This window comes from Martes martes (genome assembly GCF_963455335.1).
Source record: "Martes martes genome assembly, chromosome: 1".
Taxonomy (NCBI): domain Eukaryota; kingdom Metazoa; phylum Chordata; class Mammalia; order Carnivora; family Mustelidae; genus Martes; species Martes martes.
Window position 1 is genome coordinate 155,583,857 of NC_137888.1, and position 14,143 is coordinate 155,597,999.

The window sequence follows — 14,143 nt, forward strand, 5'->3', positions numbered from 1 at the left end:
AGCTCTTTCTGCCTACGGGTCCTGTCCCTGTGCTTTTAATAAACCACCATCTTGCACTAAAGATGTCTCAAGAATTCTTTCTTGATCATAGGCTCCAGACTGCACCCCACAGAACCTCATCTATATTCCAAAACCATATCAATTAATACTGATAGTTTACCTTGAGTCTCAAAAAAAAACCCATATAATTAAATGTAATTTTAACATTTTACTTCCTTATTTGAAAATACTTCTACAGATCAAAAGGAAAAATCTTATACACAGAAACATGTTAACTTGACCCATGGATGGTTTTAGGGAATCTTCTATAACATTCTGAATTAGAATTTCAGTATGATTTTACAAACTTGCATGGTAATAAACCAAAAAAGTATGCTTTCTAATTTATATTAAACTTTCTACTTTTTGGATTCATTACAAGACCAGATGGCATTCAGCTCAGGTCTTAGCAACACTAAAATAAAACTAGCTAACTTACTAATTTCTTGGTTACTTCTAACAGTTTCTCTGAGCTAGATTTTGTTCTAACACACAAAACTTTCAATTTAGAAAACAAAGCTGGGGTCCTCGCAATAGGAAGAATGTCAATAAAATAAAAACAAATAAATCTTCAAAGATACCACTGTGGTAGAAAGGGAAGACATTTTAATATGAATCTGTGCCAATATAAACCCAGCTTTTAATCAATAGTTTTTAAAAAATCAGTAAGTATCTTCAGTTACTACAAGCACATTAAAACAAACACATACCTGACAGCCGAAACAATCTTTTACAGCCTCGAAAAAGAACAAAGTAGGGAGCCTCACACTTCCTGATATGAAAACTTACTACAAAGCTACAGTAAGAAAAGCAGTATGGTAACTGACATAAAGATAGATATATACTCATCACCAAATTCATCAAGTTGTATACATTAAATATGTACAGCTTTTTGTATGTCAATCACACATCAATAAAGTGGTTTTAAAACAGACAGACATATAGATAGACCAATGAAACTGAATAGAGTCCAGAAATAAACTACCTCACATATATGGTCAAATGATTCTCAACAAGGGTGCCAATACCACTTACTGGGGAATGGAGAGTCTTTTCTACATGATGCTGGAAGCACTGAATATCCACATGCAAAAGAATGAATTTGGACACTACAGCACATACAAAAATTAACCTAAAATGGATCAAACACCTAAACTTAAGGCCTAAAACTATAAAACTCCTGGAAAAAAACATAGGGCAAAAGCTTCATGACATTAGATCTGGCAATGATTTCTCGGATATGACACTAAAGCACAGGCAAAAAAAGGAAAAAGTAGAAAAATTAGACTTCTGTGCAACAAGAGGTAGTATCAGGGGAACAAAGAGGTAATCCACAGAATGGGAGTAAATATCTGCAAGTCAGACATCTAATAAGGGATTGATAGCCAGAATAAAGAACTCCTACAAATCAACAACCAAAAAGCAAACAGCACAATTTAAAAATAGGCAAAGAACTTGAAGATACCTAAAAAAGATATACAAATGGCCAAAAACCACATGAAAAGATGTTTAATATCACTGATTATCAGGGAAATCAAAACTATAATGAGATACTACATTATACACATTAGGGTAACTATTACTTAAAAAAAAACAACAAAAAGAAGCAGCATAAAATAACAAGTATTGACAAGGATGTGGAGAAATTGGAATGAAATTCCCACATTGCTGATGGGAATGCAAAATGGTGTAGCTGCTATGGAAAATGGTACAGTTAATTTCCTCAAAAAATTCCATGTAGAATTACCATATATCCAGAAATTCTGTTTCTGGCTATATACTCAAAAGAAGTGAAACAGAGACTCAAACAGATTATTTGTATACCCATGTTCACAGTAGCATTATTCATGATAGCTAAAATGTAGAAGCAATATGAATGCCCATCGATTGATGCCTGGATAAATAAAATGTGGTATATACATCAATGGAATATCATTCATTCTTAAAAAGGAAGGAAATTCTGACATATGCTACAGTATGAATGAACCTTAAAGACCTTATGCCAAGGGAAATAACCCAGACACAAAAGGACAAATATGGGGTGATTCCATTATAGGAGATTCCTAGTGTAATCAAATTCATAGAAACAAAAGTAGAATGGGGGTGGGGAGGGGAGTTAGTGTTTAAGAGATACAGAATTTCAGTCAATGCCTTGTTAAGAGGGTAAATTTCATATTACGTGTTTTTTTTATCACAGTTAAAAAATTTTAAAGAGGTTACAGTGCTAAATTTGTTATGTTTACGTTATCACAATAAAAAAATGAAAAGAGTAGTATACATTTAGTTACCACCTCTTCATCCCCCCTTACCTTTAACTCTGGGTGATCTCAATATTAGTAATGATCTCTATATTAATAATTGTTGATAACATTCTAATGAGTTATCTTATTTTAAAAAAAACCAATACATATCAAAATGATCACTTTTATCCTATAAGGATTTAATCTTGGTAACCCAAGGAAATACTTCTTGTCTATAGGTCTAAGTCTAGCTGGTAATGAAATGGCCTAAAACATTGCTGGCATTCTGGCCTCTGTGGATTAATTTTAAGCTGAAAACTATCTTTCTTCTAAGTCATGACTGACTCTAAATCAGCCTGGGCTGTGCTTTTATCTCCCACCCTCAGGTTGCCGGGGATCCTTAACTTAGGAGTAGGTTACAGAATTCAGAGTGAGAAGTCTCTACTAGCATGGAAGAAATTGCCCTTTTTTTTTTTTTTTAATTTACTTATTTATTTGACAGAGAGAGATAGATCACAAGTAGGCAGAGAGGCAGGCAGAGAGAGAGGAGGAAGCAGGCTCCCCGCTGAGCAGAGAGCCCGATGTGGGGCTCGATCACCAGGACCCTGAGATCATGACCCGAGCCGAAGGCAGAGGCTTAATCCACTGAGCCACCCAGGTGCCCCCAAGAAACTGCCTTTTAAACTGCTCTGGGAAATCAGGATTCACTCACACCCAAGCCTTCCCAAAATATGCGACAGGAGGCCCCAGACGTCACCGAAGGGAGAAGATAAAGCCAGCATAGGGTCTCCTGTCTTCGGATGCTCTCCATGATTATCTTCCTCCATGTTGCCACTGACCATTCACTTGGCACGTCATTCATACTTCCTAGCTGCATCTCTAGTAGATGAATGGAACCAGTCTGTACGTGGGGATATGCATGCGTGTGTGTGTCTGTGTGTCATACTTCATAGTTGCATTTCTAGTAGATGAATTTAACCAGTCTGCACGCAGAGATATGCACGTGTGTGTGTGTCTGTGTGGTCAAAAAGTGCACATCTTCTCAGCTACATTAAGAAGCAGAGTTCTTGGGGCACCTGGGTGGCTCAGTGGGTTAAGTCTCTGCCTTCGGCTCAGGTCATGATCCCAGGGTCCTGGGATGGAGCCCCGCATCAGGCTCTCTGCTCAGCAGGGAGCCTGCTTCCTCCTCTCTCTGCATGCCTCTCTGCCTACTTGTGATCTCTCTCTCTGTCAAATAAATAAATAAAATCTTTAAAAAAAAAATCATTAAAAAAAAAAAAGAAGCAGAGTTCTTGAGGATAGACACAGAAAGACAGCTTTGTCTTTCCTTAGCACCAGATTCAGTGTCATATACATGTAAGTTTTATATACTGAGTATAATTTAATTAAGGAATAAAAAAAATGAGCACTTGCCACCTTGTGTTCTCTAAATAGAACTTAGAAGAAAATTTTATACACAAATATAGTCATAACTTAATACTGAATATAAATTAACCAAAAGAATAATATCCATTTTTTCCTTTTTAAATAAAAAAAGTGCCCATTTCCCTTTCTAATAGCTTAATTTATTAATTCCACATTCATGTCAACACTGAAATGCCTACCTACCATGTTTTAGTTACTATTCTAGCTAGTAGTCTGATTTACTTAATAGAAAAGTAGACACCGTCCCTGCTCTTCTGAAGCTGACAGTGCACAGGGAGAAACAGACATTACATAAACACGCCTACCAGGAAATGCCAGGCATATAAGTGGGATAATCACCATGAGGGAAGACAATGAAGGCTTCGTGAGAGACTAACAGAAGAGATCCAGAAGAGATGGAGGGATCAGAAAAGGCTGGGAGCCCAGTGACATCTGAGCTGAGACTTAAGGAATAAAAGTATGCTAGCTAGGCCCAAAGAAAGGACTTTGTAAGGGCAAAGGTCCTAAGCCAAAGAGAGGGAAAAAAAGGAATAAAAAAGTGAGGACTTCTACTTCTGGGCAGGTAGAATAGAAGTACTCTTCACTACTCCTCCTGCTAAGTACAACTAAAAGCCACTGACATTATACATAAAATAAACATAAGAAAACTCTGAAGGGTAGAAAGAAAACAGACTCACCAGGGACCCCAGGACCCTAAGGAGCAACATGGTGGTGAGTTCCCAGGGATCCCTCTTTACCTCGTATGTGTCAGACTAAGGGCTGAGGAAGCAGAACCAGAAATGCCAATGGGCACAAACAAAAATCAACCAGAAAAGCCTGCTCTCCAGCCAAAGGCCAGCACAGGGGAGGCATAGCAAGACCAAACTTTTGGACACTCTAGACTAATGTGGCAGAAATCCTGGGGCCCCATCCCATGCATGCCAGCAAATCCCTGGGGGAGTGCCAGCTGCAAGAACAGCCCCAGAGGCCAGGCAGTCTCCCAAATTAAGTAAGAGCAGGCCCTGGCTAGCCGATGCTAAGACATCACCAAACACAAAAGAAAGCAGTGGCAAAGGCAATATACGCAACACTGGACTGGCCAGAAATCTAGAGAAAGTGAAGGCAAAATCAAGAGGTGGGCAGTGAACACATCCAGCATTGCTCAGAAGCTGGCAATGGAATACCCAGATCTGGCTTGTGGCAGAGGTCTGCTCAAGTTCAGGGAAGGGATGGTTTTCAGGGTTTCCATTTCCTTGTCTTTCAAGACATACTGCTCTTCTCTGGTTCCCACTTTACCAAGAAATCTAATAAACCAATTTCACTATAACACCAACTGTTACAGTCATTGGGAAAGATCTCCTTATGGTAAATTAACTGCCTGGCATTCTGGTCAGTCCTTTGTGAGACTCATTAGTTTTAAATGTAAGTCAGCCCCAAAAGCTTAATTAACTCTGGATGTACTGGCAAAGTTAAGGGCCATATCCTATATCTAGAAGGTATGCTATGAGCCTGGGCAGCTGGCCATCCCCTAAAATACCTGTTTTGATCTCTCACACAGGTGAGAAATCAGCCTTACAAATAGCTCTCCAAAATCCTATTCAACTCTCAAAATTCAAAACAGACCCACTTTTATCTGCTAGAGCCATTCCCTTTCCCTCCTACTCACTGTCTAAAATCATTCTCCAAATGCATACCCTGCATATAGCATCTACCATGAACACAGATTCCTATTAAATACACAGAAAGAGTAAATACAGCAAAGCACAATCTATTTCTTCAGCCACTACTGGAAATGTACAAGTTCATAGTTTCATTCCTAGTCAGCCTTCAGGCCTAAGGCCTTAGGCCACTCTATAATCCTGCTAAATTCTATTTTAATAAATTTCCACAACTGTTCTATTTTTAAATACCTAAAAATGAAAGGTCACAATATTCCAGGCAATAATAATCACTAGCAATAAAAAAATTCCTGCAAATTCTTCCCTTTGCAATTGGTCAGTACTGAATTTTCAAAACGTTACAGTAAAGCCATATTGAGAAACATGATAAAATGAAAACCTAAAAAGTACACAGACAGGGGCACCTGGGTGGCTCAGTGGGTTAAGCCTCTGCCTTCAGCTCGGGTCATGGTCTCAGGGTCCTGGGATAGAGCCTCATCGGGCTCTCTGCCCAGTGGGGAGCCTGATTCCCCCAACTGCGCTGCCAACCCGCCCTGCCCCCCACCGCCGCCTGCCTCTCTGCCTACTTGTGATCTCTCTGTCAAATAAATAAATAAAATCTGTAAAAAAAAAAAAAAAAAAGTACACAGACAGACCGCTTGTACTTTGTATGTGAAATTATGAGTCTTCTTACTATATGTCACATTTCAGTGTTTCAGAGTTTCACAATGAATTTTACACCTGTTGCTAATGAGATTTAAATTGTTAATCAAAAAGCATTTCTTACAATTTACTTGCTTAAGAAAGTGGAAATGACAGATCCCTAGAAGAAACTTAAAAAATATTAAATCTATAGAATTCTTTTTCAAATAGGATTTATCTACTCAGCACTGGACAGGTCAGTACAACGGCTGGAAAGGTCACTTTCCCATCTGCACCATGGGGACTTTCTCATACCTGGGAAACAACCAGAAACGCACAGCCTCAAACCTCATGGCTCTCCATTACCTGACCCAGGAAATGGATGTCACTAAATTGCTAGTCATTGACAGTTGGGGACATCACTGCTTTAGGTCATCTCTGCTTTAACAGAGGCATCTGATGTGGAGACTATTTAAAACAGGTTTAAATTTTCACTTACCTCCACTGCTACTACAATCAAAATGAGGTCCAATTTTGACTCTGGGAAGAGGGCGTTCACTTGTGGTGACATTCCAATTAGAGCACAGTTGGTCACCACAGATATAACACTCATCGTTTCAAAAGCCAACTAAAAGAACAAAAAATGTGAAATTAAAAACCACAATGACCTCTTCCATATTTCCTCATACCTTTTTTGTATTATCTAAAATCAAAGCAAAAGCCTTTCCCTTGTTCTAAATATTCCAAGTACATTTTAAGCTTTTTCTCTATAATGCTGTGATTTTCTTTAAAATCAGCTTTAAAAAGCCACACTAGGGGCGCCTGGGTGGCTCAGTGGGTTAAAGCCTCTGCCTTCGGCTCAGGTCATGATCCCAGGGTCCTGGGATCGAGCCCCGCATCGGGCTCTCCGCTCAGCGGGGAGCCTGCTTCCTCCTCTCTCTCTCTCTGCCTGCCTCTCTGCCTACTTGTGATCTCTCTCTCTCTCTCTCTGTCAAATAAAAAATAAAATAAAAAATCTTTAAAAAAAAAAAAATAAAAATAAAAAAAATAAAAAATAAAAAGCCACACTGTTACAAGGTATCTTAGATACTAATGGCTTGAATATCCAAAGCAGTATGTTCTACCTTCCCAACTGGAGGTGGCCAGGGACCTGAAAATTTGGAATACACCCTAGAGGAGTACACTGTTAAAGTTACTCTACTCATATCTACAGGGAACCTAAAATGGGGCCACCAGAAAAAAATGTTTCACTTTCAAAAACAGTCAGGTATTATTTCAAATAGAATTTATTTTGTGACTGCCCTACTTTGACACATCACACACATCTGATTCAACTATACCTGAGGCACCATAACAGTGATCCTTTTCTAGTGGCATTTACTTGTGGGACTTCAAGGAAAATACAGATGCCCCCACTCAGCTACTTAACAGAGTGATCCAAGGTCCCATGAGGAGTCTCATGGAGCACACTACTGAGTACTGACTGTGGAAATGTTGTTACCACTGCTCGGTCCCTCTTTCTTTCCTTTAATGTGTAACACTTGACCACTACTTAATAATTTAACCATCGGGAATGGGAGATAGACCTGTAGTTACAGAATGAAGAAGTCATGGGGGGGCGCCTGGGTGGCTCAGTAGGTTAAGCAACTGCCTTGGACTCAGGTCATGATCCTGGAGTCCCAGGATCAAGTCCCAAGTCGGGCTCCCTGATTGGCAGCGAGTCTGCTTCTCCCGCTGATCTCTCTCCTCTCATGCTCTCTCTTTCTCTCTCTCTCAAATAAATGAATAAAATCTTAAAAAAAAAAAAAAAAAGAATCATGGGGATGAAAGGCACAGCATAAGGAATACAGTCAATGGTATTACAGTAGCAATGTATGGTGACAGATGGGAGCTAACTTGCGGTGAGCATAGCATAACATATAGCCTTATCTAATCACTACGTTGCACACCTGCAACAAATATAACACTATGTGTCAATTGTGTGTTATTTTAAAAAGATCAGAAAAAAAGTCCCACTAATTCTAAGAAATGCAATTACTTTTAGAAATTAAATTTTTTTTAAAAATTTAAGATTTTATTCATTCATCAGAGAGAGAGAGGGCACAAGCAGTGGGAGCAGTAGGCAGAAGGAGAAGCAAGCTCTGCACTGAGCAAGGAGCCCGGGATCAAGACCTGAACCGAAGGCAGACGTTTAACCAAATGAGCCACCAAGGTGTCCCAGAAATTAAAATTTTAAAAGAAGCAAAATGAAACATGATTGGATCCAAACTGAATATTGTTTCATGGAGAATTTCTGCTATCTTTTATTTTAGGAATTCTTGTGTAATCTATTTTTCCATAGTTTTCTTTATAACAAACCTACTCTGGACTTTGTTTACTTTCTCTTTAAAGCAAAAAGTGAAGAGTCTCCTTGCCCTTGTGTATCCCTTCCCCCCTAACCAGCTCCTGTTCTCCCTACAAAATGATCACTATTATTTTCTTTTGTACCTCTCCAGACACTTTATATACAAATATAAACAAACTTGAATGTATATACCCTTAGTGTCAGGTCCCTTGCTTTTGTCACTAAATGTCTTGAAGAATATTCTATGTCAGATCTCAAAGAAAGCCTTCATTCTTTGTCACAACTGCTTAAATATTTTATTGCATAGATGTACCAGAACTTATTTTACTATTTCCTTATCGGTAGGCATTAGCTGCTGTTACAAACAATGCTCAATTAGTTATCATGTAAATACATCATTTAACAAGTGTGGAATTATGATAAATTCCTAAACATGGATTACCTGAGTCAAAGGTACCATGCATTCATAATTTTGATAAATAATGCCAAGCTGCACTCCTGTCAGTAGCATATAAGAGTGCCTGGCTTCCTGCACTTTTAATACATTTACCAAAAAATGTGATTTTTCAAATACAGCGATATTGAGTTATAATTTGTGTGATAAACTGCATTCACTGAAGGTACACACTTTATTAAGTTTTGATAGTTGTATTTACCTATAAAATCACTACCACAAAATACAGAATATTTCCATTTCCCCTCAAAAGATTCCTCATGACCCTTTGTAATCCAACCTTCTCTTCAAACCTGGCCCCAAACACTAATCTGCTTTTTGTCATTATGAATTAGTTTGTATGCTCTAGAATGTCATATAATTGAAGTCATATACAGCATGATCTGCATATTTTTTTGGTGAAGTACTTCTTCAAATCATTATCTGCATTTTTATTGGCTGAAATGCCTCATTGAGTTTTAAGAGTTCTTAATCTGAATACGAGTCCTCTGAAAGACGTATGTTTATGAATATTTTCTCCCATTCTGAGTCTTGTCCTGTTATCTTGTAATTTTAGAACAGCAAACTTTTTCCCCCTTATCTGGAGACCTAGTTATCTCAATGCTATTAATGGATAGTCATTTCCCCTACTGAACTGAGATTTCACCTATACCATATAATGCATTTCTGGACTTTTTATTCTGTTCCACTGGTGTGATTGTCTACTAACGCACCACTATCACACTACTTTAATAACTGAAGTTAATAGTAAGTATTAATATGTGGTAAGTGTCCTTATTCTTCTTTAGAATTTTCTTGCTATTCTATTTCATTTATTTTTCCCTGTGAATTTGACAATAAGTTTACCTAGTTAAAAGAAAAACTTTCACTGGGATACTGGTACATTTGTGAATTAATTTGTAGGTTAATTTATAAATTTGTAAATTAAAGGAGAACTGATCTATTACAAGTACTGAGTCAGTTAGCTATTACTACATAACCAACCACCCCAAACTCTGTGACTTCAAACAGCCATTTTTTTAAACTCCTCATTCTGTGGGTGGACAATTTAGGATGTGCTGATCCAAGCAATTCTGGTCTCAGCTGACTTTGACTGGATATGCTCATATACTTGAGGTCAGCTAGGGACCTCAATGGTAAACTGGAGGTATCACTGACCTTATTATGCTACTTAGAACTTCTAGTACTATGTTCAATAAGGGTAGTGAGAGTGGATTTCCTTGCATTGTTCCTAATCTTATAAGGAAAGCATTCAGTCTTTCACCAAGAAGTATGATGTTAGCTTTAGGTTTTTAAAAAATAAATGTTCATTACCAATTTCTATTTTTCTATGTTTTATATCTATTGATTGATATAACCATGTAGACTATGAATATGGTAGGATTATATTGAACCCAGCTGGCATCCCTGGACTAAATCCTACTTGTCATGGTCCCATACCTCTTTTTATAGATTGCTGAATTATATTTGCTAACAGTTTATTAAGATGTTTTATATATTTATTCACAAGGGATATTGGTTTGTTGTTTTCCTTTTTCATACTCTCTCTGGTTTTCTATCACATGATACCAGCTCCATAAAGTGAATTGGGAAATACTCCCATGTCCTGTTTCTTGAAGAAATTGTATAAAATCAGTATTAATTCTTCTTTAAATTAGAATTTGCCAGTAAAATCATTTGGGCCAGGGCATCTCTTTTTTGGAAATTTGTAACTACAGATTCAATTTCCTTACAGTTATGGAGCTACTCAAATTATCTACTTCATATTGGGTGAGTTGTGGTAGTCTGTGTTTTGGAAGAATTGGTCCATTTTATCCAAGTTGTCAAATTTGTATGTATAGGGATGCTTGCATGGCTCAGTTGGTTAAGCGTTTGCCTTCGGCTCAGGTCATGATCCCAGGGTCCTGGGACCGAGTCCCACACCAGGCTCCTTGCTCAGCGGGAAGCCTGCTTTTCCTTCTCCCTCTGTTAATGAATAAATAAAATCTTTTTAAAAAAATTTATATGTGTAAATGGAATACTATGCAGCCATCAAAAGAAATGAAATCTTGCCATTTGAGATGATGTGGATGGAACTAGAGGGTATTATGCTTAGCGAAATAAGTCAATCGGAGAAAGACAACTATCATATGATCTCCCTGATATGAGGAAGTGGAGATGCAATGTGGGGGGGTTTGGGGGGGTAGGAAAAGAAAAAATGAAAGAAGATGGGATTGGGAGGGAGACAAACCATAAAAGACTCAATCTCAAAAAACAGACTGAGGGTTGCTGGGGGGAGGGGGGATGGGAGAGGGTGGTGGGGATATGGACATTGGGGAGGGTATGTGCTATGATGAGTGCTGTGAAATGTGTAAACCTGGCGATTCACAGACCTGTACCCCTGGGGATAAAAACACATTATATGTTTATTAAAATAAACAAATAAATAAATTTAAAAAAATTTATATGTGTAGAGTTGCTTGTAATAGTCCCTTTTATACTTTTGGTATCTGAAGGGTCTGTAGTGATATCTGCTGTTTCATTTTTATAATGGTTGATTCTTCTTTCTTGCTTTAGTCCTGCTGGAGGTTTATCAACTATATTGCTCTTTCCAAAGAATCAACTCTTTAATATCATTAATCTTCTCTATTATTTTTCTGTTTTTCATTTCATCGACTTGTACTCTATTATTTTCTTCTTTCTGCTTCTGTTGGTTTTGTTTCTTTGTCTCCAGTTTCCTAAGTAGGAGTTTAGATTACTGTTTGAAACATTTTCCTCTTTTCCAATGTATGCATTTAATGCTACAAATTTCCCGGTCACCACAGCTTTAGCTATGTCTCACCAACTTTGATATGCTGTCTTTTCGTTTTCCGTGTCTTCTGAGTTCACTTGACACTTTCTTTTGACCCCATGATTATTTAAGGAATGTGTCATTTAGTCTTCAAGTGTTTAGAGATTTCCCTGTTATTGTTCTGTTACTGATTTCTAGTTTGATTCTACTGTAGTCAGAGACATACTATACATGATTTCAATTTCTAAAGTTTGTTTCCCCAGTTTGAATGTTCTGTAAGGACTTGAAATGTGTGCCCTACTATTGTTGAGCAGAGTGCTCTGTAACACGGATTAGATTCTGTTATCTGATGACGGTGGTGGTGCTGAGTTCTTCCATACCCTTGCTGACTTTCTAGCTCTTGTTCTGTCAACTGTTGAGAGAGGAATGTTGACGTCTCCAACTATCACTGTGGATTTATCTATTTCTCCTTTTAGTTCTATAAATTTTGGATTCACACAATTTTAAAACTTTGTTGTTCAGGGCAGATACATTAAGATTGCTATGTCTTCTTGGTAATTTTACCCTTTTATCATCATAGAATGTTCCTCTCTGTGAATTTCTTTTTTTTCTGAAGTCTACTTTATCTGATACTAATACAACCACTCTTGCTTTCTTCTGATTAATAGTTCTATACATGGGTTTTTTTATTCTTTGTCCTTTTACCTTTACCCTGCTTATAGCATTATATTTGAACTCAATTTCTTACAGACAGCATATAGTTGGGTTATGTGTTTTAATCCACTCTGCCAATATCAATTTTTAACTGGTATCTTTAGACCTTCTACAGTTAATATAATTATTGATATGTTAGGACTTTAGTTCGCCGTTTCTTTGTTTTCCATTTGTTCCTTCTGTTTTTCCATTTCTGTGTTTTACTTGTCATGCCTTATTGTGGGTTATTTGAACATCTTTTAGAACTACATTTTGATTTATCTGTTTTTGAATGTATCTTTTTTGTAGCTTTGTAATGGTTGCTCTAGGTATTACATTACATACATATATGATTATATAGATATGCTTTATATATTACATACATTTCATATTATATTGTGTGTGCGTCTGTGTAGATCTTCCTTGATTGAAGAGTTTTATCCCAAAAAACCCACTGTAAGTTTAAAATATTGTAAGACAAAAATGCATTTAATATACCTAACTTACCCGAATTATCGTAATTTAGCCTAGCTTACCTTAAATGTACTCAGAACACTTAGATTAGCCTATCATCATTAGCAAAATCATCTAACACAAAGCCTACTTTATAATAAAGTGTTGAATATCTCATGTAATTTGTTAAACACTGTATTGAAAGTAAAAAACATAATGGTTATGTGGGTACAGACAGTTCTAAGTGTATCGGCTGTTGACCCTTATGACTATACAGCTTGCTGCCCAGAATCATGAGAGAGGATCATACTGCATACCACTGGCTTAGGAAAAGATCCAAATTAAAGATTTGAGGTATGGTTTCTATTGAATACGTATTGTTTTCACACTGTTGTAAAGTCAAAAAATTGTAATTTGAACTATTGTAAATTGGGGACCGTCTATATATAATCAGTCTACTTGTGTCATCATTTATTAGTTTGAGTGATATAAAGAAACCTCACCTCCTTTTACCATTCTGTATAGTATCTTAATATTTTCTCTACATATATTTAGAATCATTAGATACTGTTATAATTTCTATTTCAATTGTCATATATAACTTTAGAGACTCAAGACAGGAAAAGTCTAATATGTTTACTTGTATTTTTGCTTACCATGGTTTTTCTTCCTAATGCTCCCAGGTCCCTTCTTTTGTCATTTCCTTAAGTTTAGAGAGCTTCTTTTAGCTATTCTTTTAGGATAGGTCTTCTGGCAACAAATTCTCTTAGTTTTCCTTCATCTAAGAGTGTCTTGATTTTCTTTTTAATCCTGAAGGATATTTTCTCTGAATACAGGATTCTGTACTAATGGTACTTTTCTTTAGGTGCTTAAAAGATACTATGCCACTTGCCTCCGGCCTCCATGGTTTCTGATGAAAAACTGGCTGTCATTCTAATTGTCTTCCCCTATAGTAGGGAACAAGTCATTTCTCTCCTGGTGCTTTCAAGTGTTTCTTTGTCTTTAGTTTTCATGTGTTTAGTTACAATGTGTTTGGCACAGACTTTTGGGGCTTATTCTATTTGCGATTCAATCAATTTCTTGAATCTGTAGTTTTAGTTCTCTTGCCAAATCAAAAAGTTTTGGCCATTATTACTTCAAATATTTTTTAGCCCCTCCTTTCTCCTGTCCTTCTGGAACACCGACAGCAGGAATGTTAGATTTTCTGTTAGAGCCATGCAGGTCTCTGAGGTTGTATTTACTTTGGCTATTTTTTGACTGCTATTCAGACTGAATCATTTCTATTGCACTGTTTTCCAGTTTCTGATCTTTACTTCTTCCATTCTGCTCCTGCCCTCATCCACTGAGATTTTTATTATTTTTTTAAGATTTTATTTATTTATTTGACAGACAGAGATCACAAGTAGGCAGAGAGGCAGGCAGAGAGAGGGGAAGGGAAGCAGGCTC

The 14,143-nt window shown here is 37.1% G+C and overlaps 1 protein-coding gene across 4 annotated transcripts in view; it reads right to left on the reverse strand.

The window, feature by feature from the left end:
- The window catches only part of ANO10 (anoctamin 10), a 218,966-nt gene that overhangs the window by 147,610 nt on the left and 57,213 nt on the right, over positions 1-14,143 (reverse strand). For all 4 annotated transcript variants that reach the window (XM_080796633.1, XM_080796630.1, XM_080796631.1 and 1 more), the window contains exon 11: positions 6,483-6,611. In XM_080796633.1, coding sequence (XP_080652759.1) covers positions 6,483-6,611 — 129 coding nt within the window. The remainder of the gene's footprint in view (positions 1-6,482; positions 6,612-14,143) is intronic.